At 34.5% G+C, this 27702-nt stretch overlaps 1 protein-coding gene across 2 annotated transcripts in view; it reads right to left on the reverse strand.

The window, feature by feature from the left end:
* LOC123530297 (cadherin EGF LAG seven-pass G-type receptor 1-like) overlaps positions 1-27702 on the reverse strand; it is a 55890-nt gene that overhangs the window by 17261 nt on the left and 10927 nt on the right. For both annotated transcript variants that reach the window (XM_053521948.1, XM_053521949.1), the window contains exons 4-20: positions 26972-27100; positions 21597-21834; positions 15103-15307; positions 9699-9811; positions 8610-8860; positions 8073-8147; positions 6825-7006; positions 6299-6460; positions 5713-5826; positions 5195-5357; positions 4534-4796; positions 3791-3992; positions 2947-3143; positions 1972-2181; positions 1029-1221; positions 402-545; positions 100-205 (exon numbers count right to left, since the gene is read on the reverse strand). In XM_053521948.1, coding sequence (XP_053377923.1) covers positions 100-205; positions 402-545; positions 1029-1221; positions 1972-2181; positions 2947-3143; positions 3791-3992; positions 4534-4796; positions 5195-5357; positions 5713-5826; positions 6299-6460; positions 6825-7006; positions 8073-8147; positions 8610-8860; positions 9699-9811; positions 15103-15307; positions 21597-21834; positions 26972-27100 — 2947 coding nt within the window. The remainder of the gene's footprint in view (positions 1-99; positions 206-401; positions 546-1028; positions 1222-1971; positions 2182-2946; positions 3144-3790; positions 3993-4533; positions 4797-5194; positions 5358-5712; positions 5827-6298; positions 6461-6824; positions 7007-8072; positions 8148-8609; positions 8861-9698; positions 9812-15102; positions 15308-21596; positions 21835-26971; positions 27101-27702) is intronic.

The following is a 27702-nucleotide window of genomic DNA, read 5'->3' on the forward strand; positions in this document are numbered from 1 at the left end:
GGGAATCGGGCTAATGAGTTCAAACCTAGGGACAAAGCCTAGGGACATATTCGAGCAATCCGACTTCGAGCGAACGTAGTTAGACTGTAGAGTACATACCTGACATTGTCAGAGTAGACTTTTGGTAGTAAATCTCCCAGCTGCTTATACATTATGTAACCAACATAGGCCTTTGGTGTGCTCATGAGATCAGGTCGCAGGAAATCTTAAATATACATGTATACAGAAATATAAATTACAGAAAAGTTACCTGTATAGGAAAAACAAGGTACAAAATCATAGATTTCTATTACACTCAAAGGTATACAAATAAAAGTGAACAAAAAGTCCTCAACAGAATTCTATATATGAATTACTCTGAAGTGGTGGTTTTGGTAGGAAGACAAAACATAGTCATTTACCTTGAAGTGGAGGTTCTGATAAAATAGACTTTGGAAAATAGACATTTGTGTCATCATCGAACGTGCTTGTTTTAACAATGTTGTTAAACTTCGGAATACTGCGTCCAGTGAAATTATTTTTGTTTATGAAGTCAACACTCAGCACTGAAAAAAAAAATATATACCACATATTTTGTAAGAAATAAATCAGATTACACTTTGCGTAAATAAAATATCATCTTTGTCAATGGTATGTTAAGTCTAAATAGGATGCACATGCCTGATGCTTCAGGTAGCTGTCTGCAAATGACTGTTAAAAGACACTTTTGTACATAACCAGGAAGTTTTGGTGCATTTTGGCGTATTTACCAAAGAAATTTTGCTATCTCTCAAAATGTAATAAAATTTATACAGATTTTCAAAAATGATTTTTTTTCAATTGCAGGCTCTTACAGAAGTAAGTTGATGTATACAACTGACATGAATACGTCTATATAATCAGCGACATTGGTGTCCCGTTTTTCACATCTGTGTAATCAGTTTTTCAAGCTAATGATTTAGAATTCACCATCATGCAAAAAAACAGAGCAAAAATAATACAAAATTGAATCAATCTTTTATTAGATAGTAAAAACTACTGTAGTTTACCTATATTATCAGTAACAACATTATATGGTCGTGAAGATTCTGTCGTTGTGAGTTCAAGGGCAGATAACAATGTAGAGAGGTAAGTCTCGAGCTTTGTTAGCAGTTGTGCTGCGCCGATACCTTGCTGGTTCAACCGTGACCACTCACTGGCATACTTTACTTGTAATGTGTCACTGAGAACTGTTAGGACATTCTGAAATACAGAATATGAAATGCAATATAATATATATATTTTTAATGAAATAAAGATGTAGATTGTATATATGCATCATGAAGGACCATCATGTTGCCTGAAATTTCTAATGTTTGCCGATGTAAAAATAAATTATTTTATGTTCAAGACTATACAGTACACAATATTGGTCTTCTTTAATTTCATCTGAGATTAATATTTATGCAAATCATCCAAATGGCACACAAAGTTATTATTGATTTTTAAGCAAATTTTCTCAGTTAAATATTATTGCACAAGACAAAAGATTTTGTAAATGTGAAGGAAACACACATCTGCAATAGAACAGAAGCTGATTTACAGCTTAATTATGTTTCAAGAAAATGCTGATTCTACAACTGGTGGAATCATTAAAAACTGTCAGGCAAGAATACAATAAATTAAAAACTTGTGAAAGCATTAACACTGTCATGCAAGACACTACTAAACTGACAGTGGGAACATTTAAACTGCCAAAAGCTATGCAATACTCCAATAAAATCACAATTAATTGCATGGATTCATTTAAGGGGTCTTCTTGTACAATGTAGGAAATGGATTTCAAGTAAATGTTATATCAACTGACAGTATGTATACTTAAAGTTTAAAAATCTATATGAAGAATATACAAAACATGATGGTCAGGTAAAAAATACTATTTCTTTAAAGAAGCTGACACCTCATGATGGATAGAAATTAAAAATCTAAATTTAGACATGTATAAAATCTTACAGATAAATAGTGACTGTCTTGTTCACTTGTCAGGTTCAGCCCAGATCGGAGGTTTTCATAATCAAGAATTCTGTTCATTATTCTGGCTGTGATGTTGATGTCATTCCCATACATCGTGTCTATTTGTGATGTTGTATCAGCGAGTGATGCCAGTGTTGTCTTGGCAACGAACGTGTTAATCTTCAGTGAGCCCGACTCTATCTTCTCAATCTGGTAAGAAAAGTAAAACAAACTTTTGAATTTTAAATGTCTGTTCACCCAAGTACATTGTTTCATAATTTCTTAAAGAAACCTTATTTCAACTGGGGGTTGTTTTTTCCAATCAACAAATTACTCTACATCCAATTTATTTCAATCTGATTTTGTTTTTTGCCATTACCAATCTTATATTTCAATCCAATCAATAAAAATACTTGACATCACCATTTTTATCTTTTACCACTCAACCATATTAGCTCAAAAGAAATGTATTTCAATGTTAATTTCAATTTACATTTTTGCCAATCAATAAGTCAACTCTAGTCAAATGAATGTCTTGCTCCTAAAAATTTTGTCACATAAAAAAGATACAAAAAGCTTTTTTAATCAAAGAATTATAGCAGCTGATTATCTCACATGAATTCTTAACTACTGATTTAAAATTAACTAGCAGAAGATCTCACCTGCATCTGAGATTAAAGTACATGTACATAATCTCTTAAATATATGTACCTACTGTATTAAATCAACTAGCAAATTATCTTCTAAGTACATGAAGTCATTCTGGCAGATGATCTCATCTAAGCATGAGATCTAAGTAAATTTCTAAGAAATTAAAACAGAACAAGCAGATAATCTCACCTGTGTACAATGTAACTAATATACTACACATCTACAAAATATCAAAAATGAACAAGCTGACAATCTCACCTGTACAAGTATGCAATATTAAAGTATTTGAGATCCACTTCAAAATGATCTAACAGATGATCTTACCTGTGTAAGATGATCGCTGAATAATTTACTAGTACAGTTGAAGAAGTCAGGTTCCTGCCAGAGACCGTTAGCGCTACAGTTACGTGTAGCAGCTCCAAACGCATCATCTGGACATTGTTGAGTAACCATTACATTGGCTATCTTAGTGTCCCACCACATACCATGGGAGTAAATCCTGGGACATGCCTCGTAATCAACTGAAATAAACAAAAAATGTGATCTTCACTAAAAAAGGTGTAGAAATGAAACCACGCTAAAATAACCATTACCTAAAATAACTTTGGATTATTTGAATCTTACAATGAAACCATCACTTAAAGACATGAATAATCTGTCAAGTATGTGATATGTTAAATTTGCCCAAACTTAGTACAAATGTATTTGACTCATGTATACTGGTGAAAGCTTGTTTAGGTTGCTGGTATTATACAGAGAGCTATGATCATACAAACCTTTATCTTTTGTGGCAATTTAGCGACACAAGAATAAAATGGAACTTTCTATAATTCAAAGCAATGATGCACACTAGCCCAAGAAAATTACCATATTACATACCCTGCTAACTGACTTTCATCTGTTTGGTTGGAAGTGCTGTACACAAAGTTACAAAAAAATTGATAACGACTCAAGACGATACTAATCCAAAATATCTTACCAATTTTCTCACTTTTATCTCAAATAACATCACACATAATAAAAACATTTGTAGACTTAACATTGCAGTCAATATTCAGTAATGCTGATTTGCCTGAAAATAATACTGACTTCAGGACTTCAGGCAGGTTAACAAAACTTTATACTAATTCCAAAACAAGTCTATTGTAGTACATTATTAGCTAGATACCTTTACATCCATATATCTCAGTATCTTCATCTTTCCGTATCTCTGCATACTTGCTCGGACATTGGTCACATCTTCGACCTGTCACCCCATCTATGCACGGACACTGACCCGTCACAGGGTCACACGAATAGCTCCTGGATCCATGACCATAACAATTACATGGCAAACACTTATAGCTGCCTGGAGGCTTGTAGAAGTTATCCTGTAAAACAAAAACAGTTTTATTCATTTGTGTTCTGAAACATAAATGTATCAAGCCAAAAATGGAATATGGTCCAATAGCTGCAAACTTCTTACTGGTTGTAAAGCACTGAAATATATCAAAACTACCCCAAAAACGATAAATTCCTTAACATATAGCCACATAAGTTTGATCCAATTCTCTCAGATAATTACTGAGGAACAGAACACAACATTATAAGGCAAACCTGTATGTACTCATATCTCTAACCAATGAATATGAGAAAGCACAAACTTCTTTTATAAGCAAGCCCTTCACCATCTATTAAACATTTCTATTTTGTTTGTTACAGGAGATTTTAAAGGAGATACCATTTTAATGACAAGCTATCATTGTAACTTGTCTCTACAAATACTTCTTTAAATGGAAAAAGTGCTCATTAAACCTAATGGAAATCAGTGTGATTGGAGGTGTGCAAATTGCAAAATGTAAAATGACAGAAAAGCATGCTTCATTTCCACATTCTTAGCCATTTTTATCAAGAGAAATCCAATGTACCTACCCTACAGAAACATTTGCCAGTAGTTTTTTCGCAGCTTGGATCAAACCCATTTTGACTGGTGCAATTCTTCGGGCAAGGCCCACAGACTGGGTGTCCCCACCAGTTTTGGGGACATGACCGTGGAGTAGTGATTTCACAATATTTTCCAGACTGTAACAGGCCACATTCACAGATATAGCCACCTAACGGCTGTCGACAGGTAGCCTCGTTCTGACAAGGGTTATAGTTCGTACAGATATTATTACAGTTTGGTCCTAAAGTACCTGTAGATGAAGATGAAAATAATCCGACTGTTAAATAAATAAGCAAAAAAAAAAAAAAAAAAAAAAAGAGAAAAATACATTTTTTCATCATATTATGTTACTAATCATTCCTAGTTCTTATCAATTCTGAAAATAATTAGGAATAATGAATACCTCTTATGTATAAAAACAATTAAAAATGTGTTTTGACACCATCTGTATTTTCATTACTGTTAAATCCATGAAATCATATCCAAATAAATAAAATTCTAATTCATTGCATCTTTAGAAGTAAAAACCAAGAATCCATATACGTTTTGGGTAAACATGTGTAGTTCATGCTGACTAAATTAAATTCAAACTATGTCAATACTGGGAACAAAGAATGACTATACAAAAAATTAAATTTTATTTCCTACCAGGAGGACATTTGCATGAATATCCCTCCCATTCATTGACACATTCTGCACGTGTTGTGCACGGACTACTTTTACATGCATCCCCAGAATCACAACCTTGCTGCGCGTTGACTATTCTTGGTCGCTGCAACTCAGAATTCTCCTTGTTTCCAACATTCATATTCTGCAAAGAAACAAATGCTTAAGCAATATCATATAAAACGATTGGGTTATAATAACGATAGTGCCTCTTAAAGTCATAAGTCTAAATGCAACGCCAATTCATACTATTAACTAGTATACGGTTCGCATTGAGGGGTATAAATACCAAAGTGATTCAATTTTTACGAATTTATAAAATTTCCCATTTATTACTTTTATAGTTGCAAATTTTTCAACAGTAGTATTTAAATGGTGGAACTAAACCAAAACGAACTACAGCTAAAACCTGGTATCTGAAATTCCAAGTATTTTACCAGTGATATAATATATAATTATATATACATACACACACATTCACGCCTAGTACATAGTCTTACCTTTACACATCCAATAAAGTGATTTTCAGCTTGGGCTGGCCCTACCTTCAGGGCTCCTACATGCACATGTAGTATCTTTTTCTGTTCCAGGGTACTTTGAATCTTATGCAGAATCTAAACACAAGAAACAATTATAATTTTTTTTTTGATGAGCTTTAGACCACACCCACATTATTTAAGTCATATAGCAACATTCCATTTATTATATATAATAAAATGAAGGTTATTATATATAATAAATGAAGGAAGACCCTAGGTGCCCCTAAAGACATAATTTCAGGCACTAGCACATACATAGGTAGAACAACTGACCTGCAGACCAGCAGCACAGTTTCCATATATTATAAGAATCTTTCACAGATTGTGGGTAAAGATCTCAAGTGTAACTGTGACGGCAATGACAAAGCTCAGCCATAGCAAGGTTCCAAACTCTCAACAGTGAAGTACAAGCAAATTAAGTTTCTGAATCTTATGTTAGATTTGAATACAGACATCAAGTCTAATGCAGAATTAAATTATATAAAAAATCTTAATTTCAGAATGGACTTATCACTTGAATTTCTATAAATTATAAGATAGTATTTACTTGTCTTTGTCCGTAATCCAGTATCATAATAAAGTCTCCATTGTCTGGCCAGCGGACCTCAAAGTAATGCCACTTGCCATCATTGACGGTGACCGAGTTAAATACAAACGTCTGAGGTCCGACACTGTTTATGTAGCTATAACTCACATATCCACCAATTAACTGCAAGTGAGAAACAATATAGCAAAAGGAATTTAGATGACCAATGACTCTTAAAACAAAAAAACACTTATTTACATAGAACTTTTGCCCATATTTTTTTAAAAAAATTTCGAAATTACATTCACCTGTAACATGTGTATCTAGGTACAAGTCTGGTGTACTGCAGTTGTATTGTAACTTAAAAAAGCTTTCCTCAAAATTATTAAACAATATAAATTCATGATTCTAACAGAATACAAAAATTTCCGTCTGGGTTACAAAAGTCTATTTTGACTTAAATTAGAGCTGTGCTGCTTTAAAATGTGTAAAATAATTCTTAGAGGCAAATATGAAATGTATAAACCTTTCATATGATAAAACATACCTCAATATGAACTGTTTCACCCCCTTCAGCAGATATAAACATGAGGGTACCATTCTGCTGCCGTGTACGGAATGAAATTCCATTATACCATTTTGTACCAAAGTGTACATTTGGAATGATACCATTACTGTTATCAAAGTGTAGATAGCCGTCACCAGTCAACTTTCTTGGTGGATCAATCACTATAAATAAACCAAAAGCAACCTTTTATTCTGCTTATTTTACAGTTAAACATTTTTGTCATCTAAGCACAGCTGTAAAAATGAAAATACAGTAATAAAAACTCAGTGTACAAGCTTATTGAATTATTGTTAAAATTTCTATAACAGCTCTGCAATTAACATCTTGATATAGCATATCTTTGAAAATTATGTATAAACTTGATAACAAGAGCTGTCGGAGGACAGCAACACTCGACTATTCAACAGCCTTGTCGCTTGAATGAATACGGAAGTCGAAAAAGGGGCATAATTTAGTAAATAAGTAAAATAGGGTTATGGAACCTGCATAATGCTTATCAGCTCATGATAGTGAACAAGGTATGAAGTTTCAATCCATTTCCATTAGTGGGTACTGAGATACCAGCTTACATACAAAAACTTAACCAAAAATTTCTATGTTGAAAAAGGGGCATAATTTTGTAAAAAAGCAAAATAAAGTTATGGGACCTGCTTTGTGCATGTCAGATCATGACAGTGAACAAGTGTGTGAAGTTTCAATCCATTCCCATTAGTGAGTACTGAGATACCAGCTTACATACAAAACCTTAACCAAAAAATTGTAAGTCGAAAAAGGGGCATAATTTTGTAAAAAAGCAAAATAGAGTTATGGAACCTGTGCAATGTAAGTCAGTTTATCACAGTAAATAAGTGTGTGAAGTTTCAATCCATTCCCACAAGTGGTTACTGAGATACCAGCTTACATACAAAACCTTAACCAAAAATATCTAAGTCGAAAAAGGGGCATAATTTTGTAAAAAAGCAAAACAGAGTTATGGAACCTGTGCAATGTAAGTCAGTTTATCACAGTAAATAAGTGTGTGAAGTTTCATTCCATTCCCACAAGTGATTGCTAAGATACCAGCTTACATACAAAAACTTGACCAAATCGGGACGCCGACGCGGACGCGGACGCCGACGCATGGGCGAGTCCAATAGCTCTACTATTCTATGAATAGTCGAGCTAAAAACTGCGATTAAAAGATACTGAATCTACAGGATATTTCTATGACAATAACACCCAACTTACTGTTGCCACAGTCTTTGCCACCCCAGTTATCAGGACAGATACACACATATGTCTCCCAGCCATCCAAACAGGTTCCTGCAATATGAGTAGTCAAAATAAATTTCAAGCCACAATATCATTTTATACAGTATCTATTTCCTTTTTGCATTTATATGCTTTACACAAATACAGCTTTTGCAGATGTAAGGCAACCAATTAAAACTCTGTATCATTTTGAAGGTATCTTCAACAAAATGTTGTATGAAACTTGAATTCTTGAAATCTCTTTCAATTTATTCATTAAGTAAAATATAGTATTTATCAATCCAATTTTAAATACATTTCTTTGCAAGCAAAGAGTATTTAACTATAGTACCTTTTTAAAACCACTGCACTATGTTATAAGAAAACAATGTACCACAGAGTTTGGAAACCAGTCAAAAATTCAGCCCTCCTATTGGTCAATTTCAGACTTGTGCTCAGAAACAGCCAATCAGATTCTAGGGTCACATGACTGGTTTCCACACTCAGATTTACAATCTTAGAACCAATGTTTACCTCCATGTTGACAAGGTGCCCTTTTACAATGATCATGTTTTGCCTTACATCCTGGCTCTGTACCGTTATTCGCCACGGATTTATTGAAGTCGAGAAGTTTCCCATCCACATAGAACTCTCTCATACAGCCTACATAGTCCTTATTTTTCACCTGGAAATTGGACGGCAGTGTTGGCAGACCTCCGATCTGTAGTGGTCCAGTCAGATCCAGCAGCTTAGGACAGTTTAGTGGATTGCCTTCCTTCGAACAACTGTAATACAGAAATGAACATTATCTATCTAAATGAACAGAAATAAGCAGTTTTCGGATATTGTATTTTGGTACATGTAATAGTATTTTAGTACATGCACTTTCCTATGATGTCTCAATTTTATGCAAAATAGAAACAAATCAGGCAAAGGCTTTCTGAATAAAAAGTTAGAAGTTTCCATTTCTGAATAATCCAACACATAAAAGAACAGGTAAATATTCACTAAAATTTTGAAAGGCATAGTACTTTTTGAGGGCCTTTTTTTACATTGTTCAGTCTTCTTTTATCAAAAATGTACCAAAACTCTTCTGAAACTTCCACATGCAAAATATTATTTTTGTTTGTCTGATGTGGGTTTCACACAATATTTCAACAGTATTTCAGTTATTTAACAGAGGTCAGATAACTTATTAACTAGTTTCGGGATTCCAACCCAGTGCAAACTTCTTATCTGCAATGGACAACATCCCCATAATCAGAGATTGGGGACAAATGACGGCAAACATATTTTCCTGCATCAGCATTTTGCCTCATCAAGAAATCATATGAGCCATGCCATGAGAAAACCAACATAGTGGCTTTGCGACCAGCATGGATCCAGACCAGCCTGCGCATCCATGCTGTTCACTTTCAAAGCCTATTGAAATTACAGAAACTGTTAGCGAACAGCAAGGATCCTGACCAGACTGCACGGATGCACAGGCTGGTCTGGATCCATGCTGGTCGCAAAGCCACTATGTTGGTTTTCTCATGACACGGCTCAATTATCAAACTCGTAACCTCTCAAATGGATGGGCTATAAGAACCATTATATAAAATAACAAATATTAATTCGTACTTTTTCATAGTAAACTGTTGTGAAGCTCTAGCAGCACAGGTGTAGCTGATGGGTCGTCCATATTTCACAGATATTTCTGTCTCGCACTCCTCACCCACTGTTACTGTCGCTGTCTGTAATAAATATGGGGAAAATTTCAGTGACTATTTAAGTGGAATTATATGAGGTTTAAAGACAAAATATTTTACAAACATTTATAAACACAAAGAAGGAGATAATTCACAGTGTCATGAAAGTGCTATACAAAGAAGGGATGGCCTACCAATAAGTATGTTTTTCTGCCTATTAGTTCAGCAGATCTGTGTCTTTCTACCGTATGACTCCATGTTTTTATTTGCACATGACAGACATAAATTTCCCTGCATTTCATTTTAATTTCATGTAAACTGACCAAAAAAAACAAATTTTAATGCCTTAAACAAAAATTTAATCAATTAAAAGATCAGTATCTCGGAGTATAAGGTATGTAGGCTTGTGACAAAAAGTCTAAAAGGCTCAAAATTTAACATGCCATTAAAGTTTTCTTCAATATCCAAGCCAAAATTTTACACCCAAAAAACGAATAAAATAATTCTTATTTTGTCCTGTACGTTATCGAAGTTACTTCAATATAGTTCATATTCTTTCTCTACAAGTTCATATCTGACATATACATCTACATAAAAACGTAATTTATACATATTTATCACAGCAAGCTGTGACCATTTTTACTTAATGACATAAAAAAAATTCCTATACACATTTTTCGGCATTTTTGTACCAGTAAAACAGCATTCATTTCTAATCTTTTAACAGACTGGCAACAGATTTTTTTTTAAAAATGTCCTCTTATCTTAAATTGTTTTTCATCAAAGGGCTGGCTTACTGACAATAACTTTTTTTCCCCAAATAATCTGAGCACAGATGAAATCTATGTTTCCATTAAGACAAATCTATATCAGATTATCAAACCAGTGCACTATCTAACCTTCATACATTTTAAATGTAATTGGAAGATAAATACATCAATTATTTATATTGTCAGGTAATAAGCGGATATTATATCAATTATTTACATATTTTATTAGCGAGATTTGCACTGCATGCAAGCCTTGTAGTTACCTGATAGGGCGATTAGCGTTTTTTTGTATCTAATATTTTTTCTTCTATTTTATTGCTACATAAAAGTACTAACTTAAAAAATAAGAAATTTCAAAACAAGTATTTATTACAAATTAGGACTGTAATGTGGGGTTAAAATAACTGCCTACAACAAATATTGTAGAAAATGTACGCTAGTGTTTACTAATGCATTTGACGAAGATCTATCTCTGAGATTACTCAAAATTTCGATACTCTGCCGAAGCTATCCAACAATGTAATTAGGCTCATGCCTGCACATGACTTTCTAGTCTGGCAGCCAGTGGCTATCATCTAAATTATAATTTTTTCAAAATAATTTTCTCAATGTCTTATTTTTTGTCTATACTATTTTGGAAAATTTCCTCTTGGTTCTGGTTATCATATGTTTGGAGGCATAAATGTACATAAATTATTTAAAATTCTAATAGATTAAAGAATTATCTCCTAAGAACAAAACACAGGGTCTGAATAAAGACTGATGATTTTCATAAGCAGTTTATTTTAGTAACAATTTCAAATTGGTTAGATTGTGTATCTTCAGATATATGTCAAACTAAACTGAAGCTATACTACAATTCAAAATAATTATTAGAGGGCCCCCAAGAAACCCTTAATTTTTGTCTGCATCTTCAGCTGGGCTGGCTTAAGACCCTCCCCTACTCCCCACCCCTACCAAAATACACATTTACATGTAATTTCAAGAAAAGATGGAATGTATTCACAAAGCTATGAATAAATACACATAGATGTAACTGCAGATATTGCAATGAATATTTTGCAATTATGCAAGTTTTCAGGTAAAATCAAATACCCGAGGGCTAAAATATATTGCTGTATCTCTTGCACTGGAGCATCAACATGAGAGCTTGTACCTGGCAATATTCACATGCTCCCATATTTACATATAGCACATTTTATATTTTTGTAATTCAGCTGAAACAATTACCAATGCACCTGTCTTGTAAACATGCCAACAATTTGTTATTGAAACTGCAGCTAAAACTGTAGGTTTAGTACACTTTAGCATTTTCTAGACTGTATGCTGATTGAAATTGCTTTTATTCATGAAGACTTTTAAAAGGTACATTCTAATCCTGGGGTCACTGTCTCTTACACCTATGGATTCAATAAAATACCCACTGGGTAAAATCAGATATTTTCAAACTGCTAAAGCTATTCTATAACAATGACTGCACTCTCGTGTTTTTATTTTCACAATTAGGGACAATCAAACAATACACTGAAAAAAAATCTCTCACAAAACTTCCTGATTTTACAGTACCCTTTTCACTGCGACTAAGCAAGTACTTGTATAAATAAACACAACATAAAAATTAACTGAATCACTTTGTTTTATTTTAACAATTACTAACAAATGTAAGTACTTTCTCAATTTAGAATCTGAATGCATGCTCTCCTTAAAACTGTCTGTTCCAAAGTATATAATTAAAAGCAATTACAACATGTACTTTTATCGTAATTTTGATCCTCGAGTTGTTAGTAGATTTATACCGATACATTTTTCACGACAGCCGAGGGACTTAAATTAATATTTCATGTTGTTTTAAACAATGTAAGATACAAGTCCAGAATGGTTTTACGGCTTATGACTGCAAACAGTTATAACCTATAAATAGTAATACAACATCAATATTGAATGAAAAATTCTCTGTGGCACAAAAATCTCCAGTTTAATGAAGGACGCACTCTACTTCAGATGAAGTCATGCAGCTCCTGAGCAACTAACAATATCTAGCTCGAGTGCAACTAACGATATCTAAACCTTAACAGTAGCAATGCAACATTTTCATAACAAGAGGACCATGATGGTCCTGAATCGCTCACCTATCCCCACATGACCCAGTGTTGAACTGAGTATGACGTCATTATTTCTATTATTTGACATAGTGACCTACTTTTTGAGCACATGTGACCTAGATATCATCAAGATAAAAAATTCTGACCAATTTTCATGAAGATCCATTGAAAAATATGGCCTCTAGAGAGGTCACAAGGTTTTTTTATTATTTGACCTAATGGCCTAGTTTTTGAAGGCACGTGACCCACTTTTAAACTTGACCTAGATATCATCAAGGTGAACATTCTCACCAATTTTCATGAAGATCTCGTGAAAAATATGGCCTCTAGAGAGGTCACAAGGTTTTTCTATTTTTCGACCTACTGACCTAGTTTTTGACCGCACATGACCCAGTTACAAACCTGATCTAGATATCATCAAGCTGAACATTCTCACCAATTTTCATGAAGATCCATTAAGAAATATGGCCTCTAGAGAGGTCACAAGGTTTTTTCTATTTTTAGACCTACTGACCTAGTTTTTAACCCCACGTGACCCAGTTTCGAACTTGACTTAGATATCATCAAGGTGAACATTCTGACCAATAATCATGAAGATCTCATGAAAAATATGGCCTCTAGAGAGGTCACAAGGTTTTTCTATTTTTAGATCTACTGACCTAGTTTTTAACCCAACGTGACCCAGTTTCGACCTAGATATCTTCAAGGTAAACACTCTGACCAATTTTCATGAAGATCCATTGAAAAATATCGCCTCTTAGAGAGGTCACAAGGTTTTCCTATTTTTAGACCTACTGACCTAGTTTTTGACCGCACATGACCCAGTTTCGAACTTGACCTAGATATCATCAAGGTGAACATTCTGACCAATTTTCATGAAGATCCATTGAGAAATATGGCCTCTAGAGAGGTCACAAGGTTTTTCTATTTTTAGACCTACTGACCTAGTTTTTGACCCCACATGAACCAGTTTCGAACTTGACCTAGATATCATCAAGGTGAACATTCAGACCAATATTCATGAAGATCTCATGAAAAATATGGCCTCTAGAGAGGTCACAAGGTTTTTCTATTTTTAGCTCTACTGACCTAGTTTTTAACCCCACATGACCCAGTTTCGAACTTGACCTAGATATCATCAAGGTGAACATTCTGACCAATTTTCATGAAGATCCATTGAGAAATATGGCCTCTAGAGAGGTCACAAGGTTTTTCTATTTTTAGACCTAATGACCTAGTTTTTGACCCTACGTGACCCAGTTTCGAACTTGACCTAGATATCATCAAGGTAAACATTCTGACCAATATTCATAAAGATATAATGAAAAATATGGCCTCTAGAGAGGTCACAAGGTTTTTCTATTTTTAGACCTACTGACCTAGTTTTTGAACCCAAGTGACCCAGTTTCGAACTTGACCTAGATATCATCAAGGTGAACATTCTGACTAATTTTCATGAAGATCTTATGAAATATATGGCCTCTAGAGAGGTCACAAGTTTTTTCTATTTTTAGACCTACTGACCTAGTTTTTGATGGCACGTGACCCAGTTTCGAACTTGACCTAGATATCATCAAGATGAACATTCTGACCAACTTTCATAAAGATCCCATGAAAACTCTAGAGTGGTCACAAGCAAAAGTTTACGGACGCACGTACGCACGGACGGACGACGGACACCGCGCGATCACAAAAGCTCACCTTGTCACTTTGTGACAGGTGAGCTAAAAATGAAAATTCTATTGTATAACAGAAAGACGATTATCACCTTGTCCACCCATCATTTGTGTCACAAGCAATTACTACAGACAGTAAATGGACAAGTTGTGTCAATTGTTGTAATTATACATCTATTAGCCCTGTTGGAATAATAGCTTCTCTATCTGACATCAGACCACCTAGGTCAAATCACTGTCCACTCTGACATAATCTAACATAAGTATGATCACAGTAATCAATATATGCTCATCCCTCGCTTATTTTAAATCAATTTTCACTGTTACTGGAAAGAAACAGCTTTTTATTTTGATTGTAGAGAAAAAAAATAGCTTTTGTATAACATGCTTTAAGTTCAAACTCTCACCAAAGTTAAAGATTGCGGAAAATATGGCCAAATTCTGCTCTCATAAAGTTTTGATTTGGTAACCTCACAGACAGGTTTCAGACTGTCTATCCCTACACTACTGTGCCTCCTTGACAGCCATTTATAATGGTACACTTACTTTCATATTAAGCTACACTGCCTTATTATTTCACAAGAATACAGAAAAAAACTTTTTGAAAAAAAAAAATATTTGAGACACTAAACTGTTTTACAATGACATGTTTTACAGTGGACATTCAACACAGTTCTCAAGCATCTGAAATGAGTATGCCCCTATTATGACATCAGCTCTGGTTTTTCTTGGAAACAGATACTCAAAGTAAAGTCACAAGCATCCTTAAAACAAAAGCTGTTACTAACCATATTGAGATAATCCACTGTGACCTTGTGCCATTTGCCGTCATTGACACCTCCGGTTATATACGGTGCCACTTTCACGATGTCTGACCCGGTGGAGAACGAGAACTGAACTTGAGCATCAATAATCTCTAAAGCCATGAAGTCGTGTAACTCGTTAAATCTTCCATTGTAAAATAACAGACCATTCTTATGCTGGGTGGCAAACCTGTAACACACAACAAACAGCCAAATAATGAAAGAACATATATTTTCATAAGAATATGTGTGGTTGTTAGTGTTTCCTACAACATACAGCATCAGTTTTAAAAAGAAACTGTTTATTTATAATAAAGTGAAATACAATGTAACACCATAATTTGGGGTTTCTGTCTTCAGTCCAAATAGAATACAAATGCAGAGAACACTATTTCTAAAGGCATATTGTTCAATCAATTAATTTTGGTGAAAAAGGCTGTATCACAGGGACATGATTTTGCAGACTGCAAGTTCACAAGATAACTGGGAATATGACTTGTAATCAATACTTAACCTTTAGCATGCTAGATAAATTGTCGTCTGCTGGAAATGTCGTCTGCTAAAATTGTAAAGTTCATTCAATTTGCTCCAAAATTGGAAGAAATATTGTCAGAGTAGCAAACAGCTTGGAACCTGATCAGACGCCGATTTAATCGGCGTCTGATCTGGTTCCAAGCTGTTTGCAAAGGCTGTTAAATTCGCCTGCAGCAGGCTAAGGTTTAATTTAACTGACTGATGCATCCATCACATCCAAAACATCCAAACCAACCCCCCCCCCCCCCCCCCCCCCAAAAAAAAAACAACAGTAAAGGCTTTTTAAGCACACATAACAATTGTAAAATACAATATACAGGGTGGTAACACGCTTGACTGTCAACCCAGAGATCCAGGATTTGAATCACAGTCCAGACACTGGGAATTTCTGAGATGCTCTTGAGTGTCTCCCACCTAACTAAGAGGCTAGTACTGGTCCTTGCCAGGAAAGACGGCTTCACATGTATCGGTGCTATACACCGAGCACATTAAAGAACCAGACTGTCTATTTGCAAAGAGCTATGCTAAGTTAGCTGGACAGGCCTGTATCTCAAAAGATTTCTATCTCTCTCTTGGGCTTTCTCTGGTCAGATCGCTCTGTGTTTGTACACCCTGAGTGACTGCCCTAAGTGACTGCTTTTGCACTAAATAAGCGCCTCTGAACGTGTTTATCATGAAAAGGGCGCTATATAAATCTGGTATAATATAAATTGTGAAAATCCCAAACTACAGATAAATTTTTTAAGAATGATTCATTAAAAACTAATGTTTGTTAACAAAAAAATAAACTCTTAGTAGTATAAAGGCATATTTAAGTGAACATTTGAAATAATTAAATTCTTAAGAGTATGGAATATGATCCTGTGAAATAAATAACAATAATCAGGATAATTATGTAAATACCAAAATAATCTCTAAACCATTCAAATTTTTCTTCCAATTTTATGCCTGTCAAAATCAATTCTATCATTGTATGGAACATTTTTTGTGATGATTTAGAATGACAAACATATTGATTAACCAATAAGAGCAATTTTATCCAAAAAAAATGAATATATAGGTCCAAGTACACACCCATTCACTAATGTGGTTTTTAAAAAAAGCTTTTTTGTCAGATATAAATGTGTTTCAATGTCTAATGTTTGATGAGAGATTATGAATGGGTAAGGAAATCAATTATTGACTTTAGGGTAAAAATTTGACATAAAATCTGATAAATTTAAAGATCATCTGATATGACCTTATTCACCGTAAACCATAAATAGCTTACATTTTAATGCATTTTTAAGTACAACTTCCAGAAATATAACAGAAAATGGTTGAAAAATCTTCACTATACTATTCATTTTCTACACAACAATTTTTCATTTACTTGGATGCACTGAATGGATATGGATTTTTAAGCAAACTTTAAATATTACTTTAAATCCTAAGATTTTTCATTCTACCCTCAAAAAAAAAAAAAAAAACATAACAAAATCAAATAGCCACAAATGCAATCAGCAATAGATAGTGCCTAATCAAGAAAAATTTTATTGCAGGCAAAAATCAATTTGATGTCATAAAATTGTTCTGGTATGTCCAAGTACTTGTACTGAATGAATGGTGACACCTGTTGAAAGCTATATAAACCTTTTCAATGACCATTAAAAGTTGTCCGATGCATAAACCCCTACCATCTTATTACTTCATGGTCATAAATGAGACACACAAGAGATAGGTAATAAAGTAAAAGCTTGAAAATTCAAGCTTCAGTATTTTGTATAGTTAAATAAAACAAGAGCTGTCAGAGGACAGCAACGCTCGACTATTCAACAGCCTTGTCGACTGAATGAATACGAAAGTTGAAAAAGAGGCATTATTTAGTAAAAAAGCAAAATAGGGTTATGGAACCTGCATAGTGCTTATCAGCTCATGACAGTGGACAAGTGTGTGAAGTTTCAATCCATTCCCATTAGTGGGTACTGAGATACCAGCTTACATATAAGAATTTAACCCAAAACTCCTAAGTTGAAAAAGGGGCATAATTTTGTAAAATGCGAAGTCGAGTTATTGACCCTTTGCACTGCATGTCATATCATGACAGTGAACAAGTGTGTGAAGTTTCAATCCTTTCCCATTAGTGGATACTGAGATACCAGCTTACATACAAAAACTTAACCAAAACTTTCTATGTTGAAAAAGGGGCATGATTTTGTAAAAAAGCAAAATAATGTTATGGGACCTGCTTTGTGCATGTCTTATTATGACAGTGAACAAGTGTGTTAAGTTTCAATCCATTCCAATTAGCGATTACTGAGATACCAGCTTACATATAAAACTTAACCAAAAGATTTTAAGTCGAAAAAGGGGCATAATTTTGTAAAAAAGCAAAATAGAGTTATGGAACCTGTGCAATGTAAGTCAGTTTATCACAGTGAATAAGTGTGTGAAGTTTCAATCCATTCCTACAAGTGGTTGCTGAGATACCAGCTTACATACAAAAACTTAACCAAATCGGGACGCGGACGCCGACGCATGGGCGAGTCCAATAGCTCTACTATTCTATGAATATTCGAGCTAATAATTGAATATCACATGATGAACAAACAAGAGCTGTCCGTAAGACAGCCAAGCTCGACTATTCGAAATATTGTCACAGAAGCAGGAAATTATTACCCAAAATGTTAAATATCAAAAGAGTTTTAAGTTCGAAAGGGGACATAATTTGACCAAAATACATATCAGAGTTATGGGACTTGATGTTATCAAGTAGTTTTATAACCCCGAAGAAACATGTTAAGTTTCAATTCAATATCTGCATTAGTTTTGGGGATAGTAACTTGCATGTAAAACTTTAACCAGAATTTTCTAAGTCCAAAAGGGGGCATAATTTGCTCAAAATACATGTTAAGAGTTATGGAACTTGACCCAGTGAGGTTGGTAATTGACCTAGAAAAAGAATAAAAATAAGTTTCAAAGCTACATTTGTATATGCCTTTTGGTAATAGCTGTATGTACTTGCATGTAAAACTTTAACCAGGATTTTCTAAGTCCAAAAGGGGGCATAATTTGCCCAAAATACATGTCAGAGTTATGAGACTTGGTGCTATCAACTAGTTTTATAACCCCGAAGACACATGTGAAGTTTCAATTTAATATCTGTAGTTGTTTTGGAGATAGTTACTTGCATGTAAAACTTTAACCAGGATTTTCTAAGTCCAAAAGGGGGCATAATTTGCCCAAAAGACATGTCAGAGTTTTGGGACTTGACCCAGTGAGGTAGGTAATTGATCTAGAAAAAGAAAAACATAAGTTTCAAATCTATATGCCTTTTAGTAATAGCTGTATGTACTTGCACGCAAAACTTTAACCAGAATTTTCTAAGTCCAAAAGGGGGCATAATTTGGCCAAAATACATGTCAGAGTTATGGGACTTGACCCAGTGAGGTAGGTAATTGATCTAGAAAAAGAAAAAATAAGTTTCAAATCTATATGCCTTTTAGTTATAGCTGTATGTACTTGCACACAAAACTTTAACCAGAATTTTCCAAGTCCGAAAGGGGGCATAATTTGCCCAAAATGAAGGTCAGATTTATGGGACTTGGTGCTATCAACTAGTTTTATAACCCCGAAGATACATATGAAGTTTCAATTCAATATCTGCATTAGTTTTGGAGATAGTAACTTACATGTAAAACTTTAACCAGAATTTTCTAAGTCCAGAAGGGGGCATAATTCGCTCAAAATACATGTTAAGAGTTATGGAACTTGACCCAGTGAGGTTGGTAATTGACCTAGAAAAAGAATAAATAAGTTTCAAAGCTATATGCCTTTAAATGATAGCTGTATGTACTTGCATGCAAAAACTTAACCAAGGTGTGACGCCGACCCCGACGCCAGGGTGAGTAGAATAGCTAGACTATTCTTTGAATAGTCGAGCTAAAAACACAGAATGGTCTGTTCTGTACTTGAGAATCTGAGGTCAATTGAGAAATTGTTTTTCTCTAAATCAAGCTCTGTTATTTCTTATAAAAATTTGGAATCAGCATGAATTCTTTTTTCAACAGAAGGTCTATAACAAAATTTCACTTTAACAACTTATTACACTCATGAAGAAAAATGCAACAAACTTCAATGATAAGAATATGACCTTTTTTGGGATAAATTGAGAAGTAATTTCCTCCTCAAAAATCTCTTATCACGCTACATCCCTCTTTTGGAAGTACTTATAAAACATATAAAAACCACTGCAGATACAGTACAATACAATCTTATCATGTCATGCCGAGCCAAGTTTCCTTTTTATATAATGGGCACATTTATACTTGGTTTGCTTTTGAATGCATAATGGCAATTTAAATCAAATTTGGTGTTGTGTATAAAGTATTTAAATGAAATGGGAAACGTCATGTGTTATGTGTAAATTCCCTCTGTTATTGAAATTTGCTGACAGAAGTTACATGTGCATCTGTTAAATCTTGCTTCTTTCATTCTAAACTGAAGTTTTACATCAATGGCTTAAGTACGCAATATTTAAAGAACAATTTACAACACTTTTCCATGAAACATTGGCAACTAATGTTATCTAAAGTTAACTTTATGTAATCTAAAGATAATTTTAATATGTGTATATGACAAGTTTGATATATATGTATGTGTAATGCATCACTGTATTATACAAAAAACATGCCTGGACAAATCAATAAAGGGTCTCTCACTACACAAAAATACAAATAGTTTCTAGCACTTCTGAAAATATATTAAACAATTTAACAAGAGTTACAATCACAATGACGTAACACAGGAGATTTTTAAAATTCAGGGTCTGAGAAATCTCTTTTCACTCGGTCAATAACATGATAATTCAGCCGCGCCATGAGAAAATCAACTTAGTGCATTTGCGACCAGCACGGATCCAGACCAGCCTGCGCATCTGCGCAGTCTGGTCAGGATCCATACTGTTCACTTTCATAATCTATTCCAAACAGAGAAACTGTTAGTGAACATTATGGATCCTGACAAGACTGGGCAGATGCGCAGGCTGGTCTGGATCCATGCTGGTCGCAAATGCACTATGTTGGTTTTCTCATGTTGAGGTTCATATAGTGACATTTTTATAAAGTTAATTCTTCCTTAACATGCGAGCATTTCATTGTAAAAAGTATCACACATTTATAATGAGAAAAGATTTCCCTCTATCAAAGCTCATTTCAAAGATTTCTCTTCAGATCAGATATTCAAGATATGAAAACTTAAACCATTTTTAAATTTATCAACCACGGCAAAGCAAACAAACTTGTTTGAAGTAGCTTATAAAACTGTTTGTACATAGTGGTAAAATATTGTAGTTTTTCCTTTGTGTCAATAGATCCCTGTAAATGTCTCAATTGACTATTTTTCTACCTGGATGGTAATATATATTCAATTACCGACATTTACATACATTAGAAAAAGCCATTTCAAGGTAACTGACCCATGTTACTTGACCATAAACAACAATTTCTGTCATATAGTGACAAAACTGTAACAGCCGCGGCTTTTCAACATGTTGGCAGAAGCCCTGGTTTTTTGTTTTCATGCAAACATATGTAGCAGCATATTCAGCCTTTACAATGTTTTAAACTGCTGAAAGTCTTCAAAACAACTTTAACAGTTTAATTTTAAATATATCTGCAAGTTAATTGGTTTATTTGCATAAAATAATTCCTCAACAGTTGAAAAAGAAAACTCTTTAAAATCTGGGCCCATTTCGGTGTTTGGGTAGGTCGGACATGCCTATCATGATAGAGGAAATAGTCTTATTTTTTGCTTGACCCTTTAAATGAGAAAATATTGGCCTGCTCTTGTCTTGCATAGAGCTTGTTCATTAAAAGTGTTATTTTGGCATTTCAATATTAGGCTTTCTTATGTAATGAGTTATCTTCTAGTATTTGTATTTTGTTCTAACACAATAATCCACATACTTTAGTTGAATGGAGAACCTGTATCTTGACTTTATGGTTGGATACATGAGGAAAGAACCTTTAGGGAAGCTGCGGGCGGTCTGCTGGCAGTACTCGTTGTAGTCAATGTTGTCTGGGCAGTGATCACACCTGAAACCACCGTTAATGAGTGGCACACAGACAGACGGTGGCTGACAAGCATTGGTCGGACAGGAAACTGTGTCATACTGAGCAGCTAGATCTATCTCACAGCTTGTACCTGAAACATAAAATACAAGATTTATACTTCTAAGTGAAATACAGTACAATCGCGATTCTACGAAAAGCCAAGGGACCGGCCGTTTTTTTCGTAATATCGCATTTTCGTTCGAGCGTAGCATAGGAAATTTCGCTATACAGCACCTTAATATCTACAGGGCGTAACCCGTGATATTTAAACACGTGATTTTTGTAACAGAGTACATGTATACACATTTTATATGTACATCTGGGTTTACTACAAATGTTATTCGAATCTGAACTCAGTTGGTATGTAGAATGTAGAACGGGATGTTTTATTTCTTCATTTTTATTCACTGTACATAAAACATATACAGGGTACATTGTTGCACTAGAACAAATCGCAGTTGCATATTCCGATACCCTCATCTACCCTTTGATGAGTTGTTTGGTATAATAAAACGACAATATATAGACAATCAGGACTTAAATATTGTTTTATTTTCTTTATGCAGTGATTGTTTGAGATGTATAGATATCGAAGCAAGTGTGTCTTGTATGCCACCCGATCGGATAGTTATAGGAGAAAAAAATAACCACTAACTTGTGTCATAGTGTACAGCGTATGCGTTTCGAATTTAATTACTAGGTTTTCACAATTTAATCCCTGTTTACGCCCAGCTAAATGATAGTGACACTTTCCACTCTAAAGCATTTTCACGCCGTTATGGTAGGTGTGAAAACTTAGACGATACATTCGTAAAATCGCAACTAAAACAAGTTGAAAACAGGCTTTAAGGGCATGACAATACATTCGTAGGAGTGCATTTTTCGTAAAATTGCATTTTCGTAAAACCGCGATTTTGTTACATAGAAATAAGGAGGAAAGCAGCCGGGATCACAACACCTTTTCGTAGTATACCGGTATTTCGTTAAATTGCGATCCGTAGCATCGCGAACGCACTGTAGTATATCACAGTTGAACTTCATTTATTTATTTGAGTTATCTGTAGTTCAATCCGCTGACAACATCATAAGGGATTTTGATGGGATCTGATGATGAGTTCAAGCAAATGGTGGAAATCGAATTACCTGAGTTCGGGCGAGAAAGTGCAGGCTTCTCAACCTGAAGGTCCTGGGCACTTGCAAAGTTTGAGCTCCGTTAAGGTCACACTTTTTTCAAACAACATTACTGCATATACTAAGACACAAACTCAAAAGTGATTAAGTTTCAACCTTTCTTCAAAACAGAGCAAAAATAAGTTAATTTCATATTATATTTAGCAAAAACTGACTGAGTATTCTGATGTGTTTAGCACAGTGTCCACAGGATTACCATAGTTATGTCTAGTTTTTAATATCTCTCATATCATAACTAAGTATCAATGACAGGTAGTCAAATTTAAGGAACGGCCATCTTGTTTTTTTCCCTCTATGGAAGAGAAAGATGATAAGGGAACCAGTCTGTCAACCCTGATTCTATCTCCATGCAGCTGAAATTCAAAACTCAGCTGAAATAACATGCTCTCAATGATGTATTTATAATGAGTTTTCTTAATGAGCTCTCCATGCCGAGTGCTGCAAGAAACACATTACAGGATTTAATCTGAATCCATCATGCATCAATATTGCCTACAGTCATGCAAAATGCAATTCCCCAATGAAATGTTTTACTAAGATACCCATCAGTAAATGAGACACAATAGACCTGCATATAAAGCTGAAAGTATCTGTACACATCTGCAGGCACGGACTGTCCACAGTGTTGCTAATTAACCCTTCGGGGATGTAGCTTTAATTACACACTTCAGGCACAAAGTCAGGTAGAGAAGAGACTGGACACCATATTTTGAGCTATAGGTATATAAAAACTACATTTTTTTGCTCTCAAAGACGTGTCAATATATTGTCAGATATTTCAAGTTAGAAGAAATATAAGGGGTGTAAATAACATTTCTTCATTCCAGACTTCAACAATCCAACTTAACATATAAATCGTTCATAATAAAAAACCGTAACTCTCATAACATATTTGTTCTCCCATGGCATATTGATTTCATATTAGTCACAAGCAGAAAACTTGGAGCAGACTTAACAATGACTCGCAGGAAGATATGTGAGCCCTAAATATACATGTCATGCACTCGGTGGGTATGTTTGAATTGAACTTAAGAAACGACAGGATAATATTTCATCTTATATCCGCCAGATGATAAGTATCATAAACAATTAGGTTGTCAATAGATAACAACCAGTGGGAGAAATATGTGAGGAAAATTTGTTACGATAAAACGTAGAGATTTTGCCATACCCATTCCTTGATGCTATATTTACCTTATTTGTGGGGAGAGATGGGGGGGGGGGGGGGGGGGGGGGGGGGGGGTTTGGGGAAGCATGGGCATGGTATTTTTAGAATTTGACAATGATCGCACCAAAAATAATTTCTTCATGATTCATGGACATCGTAATTAATCAGTACATAACCATGAAAGACTGTGACTTTAACGATTGGTTGTAAACACTAGTACACATTTATATTAAACCTAACAAATCACTTAATCATTCGCACAGAAATAATCAGAGTATCAGTCTACAGAAACAAACAATTCATCCCCTATCTAATCAATGAACAAAATAAAATCTAGTATTTGTCTGTGGCTTCTAGCATGACAACTGGCTGACATGGATGAGACTCATAAAACACTGAGAAAACAATACGCCATGAAAATAGTCCTGTATCCAATATCATACTCTCAAATATATCACAACAGGAATCAGGCGAATAAAACAATGCTTATTCATAAATGACTGGTCTACCTGAAAATTGAGCGGAAGTAGGAAATCTACAGAAAAACACAATGTAAAAAAAGTATTGATTTGGTTTTATGACCTTGCAAATCTTTGAAGTGACTGTAAAATGAGAAATGAGTGACAGAATTACATTCTATGCACGCTGTCGTAAATTCTTAATTAGTTCTTATAGGCAATCAATACCTGATGCGCATTTTTCACTCAAGCTGAATGAGATGGAATCTACAAAGCTCAGTCTAAACGCTATGACAGCAAGTCCGTTGGACGAGGTATATGCAGCTTAATATGGAAATTTGATGACTGGGGTCAAGAGATCATCAGAAATGCTAGACTGAATACTTACTTTGCATCAGCCACTTGTTGTTTAGCAGGATAGAATATAACAAATTGAAATATCTACAAATCAAATCAAATCAAAATGCTTTTTCGATCAGTACCCAAATCTTTATCAAATCATGAAGTGACCAATGAAATGACAGTACTGGGAATCCAAGAACTGACTAGTCTGCAAGCCATAAATGGAAAGAACGGGAATGGATCAGGTTTGAGTGTGTCACTGGTTTAATCAAGGAAACGAACTCACAAAAAACGAAAAAAAATTCAACAATTTTTTCAGAGTTCTAAACAAGTTTGTGTAAGCTAAAATGTATCACTACTTCATGTCATTTCATAAGGAAAATGTGCTACTTGACTTTTTTTATTCATTTATTTCGCAGATAACGTCTGCCTGAAATTAAAGTTTAAATAGTTCAAAACTATTATGTTTGTCAAAACCTCCAAAAAGGTGTCAGCAAGTACTGAACTATTCTCTAATCCCATAATCCTTTTCTTCTTCAGAAAGTCAGACTGGTTCTCAAAATTTATTAAGATTATACAAATATAGCCAAGTAAATTCTATAGTAAGTAAGACAAAGTGGTGAAGATAATCCTATTAATCCACATTAAATAAAATTTATTCACTTCAGGGTGATATAAACCAGAAACAAGGCTAGAAGTGACAACAACTTGAATACAGCAACCAAACTATGGACAAACAGACAGAAACTCGTTACTCTGACTGACCACGGTGCATACTTCAACACATTTGGTCAAATTTTATAAAACTGAAATTGACGACCAGTCTAAAAATGCAGCCTTGCTATTGGTCAATTTTAAGAATGTGTCTGAAAACATCCAATCAGATGCTTGAGTTTTGAGACTGGTCTCCAAACTTAACTTAGTTTTTTTATAATAGGACCCTGATCTACCAATGCTAAAGTTGGTACTGAAACCGCAAAAAAATCTTTATTATATAAACGTAGAGGCATTTGCACTAAAAATGCAAATGAATTTTGCACATTGTACCAAACTGACCTGTGCTCAGACATTCCAATGTTATCTGTATTTTCCTAATTAGAATTTTTATTACCTTAAATTGCAAATTAAAATCAACAGCGAAGTATAAACTGAAACTGAATCGACCACTAGCAGCAGTTTAATAATGTTTTTTAGCAAACGCAATATAACATCACAGAGATATTGATTCAGGAGGCATTTCTCCCAGCTTCCTCTAATAAAATAGTAAATGGCTGACATGTTGATTTTTGGTGCCAGATAAATGTTTTCCAGATAATTCAATAAATTTCCCAACTTGGGACATTTTGTAATTCCTATATAGCATGAAAGTAGCAACACAGATGTAAGGTTGAAGCATAACAATTATACAAGTTATAAGAGTTTCAAATAATATATTCATTTTTGTTCAGTTGTGAACAGAAGTTTTTTTGAATCCCTCTGCAGTTAGTTCTCATGAAAAATCAGTACTAAAGCCTGCTAAAAGGTAAAGGTATCTTATTTAACCTCCCATGCTAGATAAATTGTCGTTGCTGCAAAGTCAGTCTGCTAAACATTGTCAAGTTCCATTCAATTTGCCAAATTTCGAAGAATATGGCAGATAGCAACAGCTGGACCTGATCAGACGCCGATTTAATCGGCGTCGGATCTGGTTCCAAGCTGTTGCAAAGGTTTGTTAATTCCTGCAGCAGGCTAAGGGTTAAATATTGGTAGTTGACAAAAGTCCCAATCTGGAACCACTTACAAACCAGTCAAGCTTACAGCAGTCACTGGGTCACTAACTCCCAATACTGGGGTCATAAAATGAGATGCAGTCATGTCTCCATCAGGAAACAAACCCATGACCTCTGGTTTAATTCATCTTAAATAAAGTACCAGCAAAGCTTTCCACTTTTAGTTTGGCACTTATATTTTTAAGAAGTCTATGATTTAAGCTCAAACACTTGAATTCACCTTCAGCCTGCTGGCGGCAAGAGATTTTGCTTTAGCAGGGTAAAGGTTAAAAGAGAATACATCATGGCAAAATTATTTACCTGTAAATCCAGGTTTACAATCACATGTATACCCTTCCTCTGTGCTGTGACACAGGCCCCGAGAGCTGTTGCATGGGTTGGAGTAGCACAGATTTATCTCAACGTTACAGTATGAGAAACTGTTATTGTCTGAAAATATAGAATTATCATAACATTATTATGTATCATGCTTAATGTATGGCTAGATCAGTAGGATGAATACAAGACTATGACTTCAGGGGTCACAAGTTCAAATCCGAAATATCAGAGGAAAATGGTTTGACAGAACACAATGTCTGAAGCTGCTTATCTCCACCTCTGATTCATATGGAGAAGTGGTCTTTGCAGTGTTACTAATGGAGAACACTACAGTACTGGTGCTGAACACAGACACACTTGTTGGCTTTTAACAGACCCTGTTAAAAAAAGTACCTTTAACCAACATACCAAACAAACTACTTTCTATGTCAGACTTCTTGAGCTGGACAAAGTGTTGTTGTTGTTGTTTTTTGCTACATTTATTGGCTTTACTTTAAAAAAATCTTAAGTTTTTTTTTTTGTTTTTTTTTAATTACTGATATAAAATAGCCAATGCACAATATCAATTTCAATTTATCTTTATTGTTTAACAAAGGACTAAATCATAACCTTTATCTCATGATTCCCTTAGTAGGACTGACCCTTAATAAGATAAACTATCTCCATTACTGTGGTCCTTAATTCTCAAGGATCACTGTTTATCCCAAAGATGA

The sequence above is a fragment of the Mercenaria mercenaria genome, chromosome 13 (genome assembly GCF_021730395.1).
Source record: "Mercenaria mercenaria strain notata chromosome 13, MADL_Memer_1, whole genome shotgun sequence".
Taxonomy (NCBI): domain Eukaryota; kingdom Metazoa; phylum Mollusca; class Bivalvia; order Venerida; family Veneridae; genus Mercenaria; species Mercenaria mercenaria.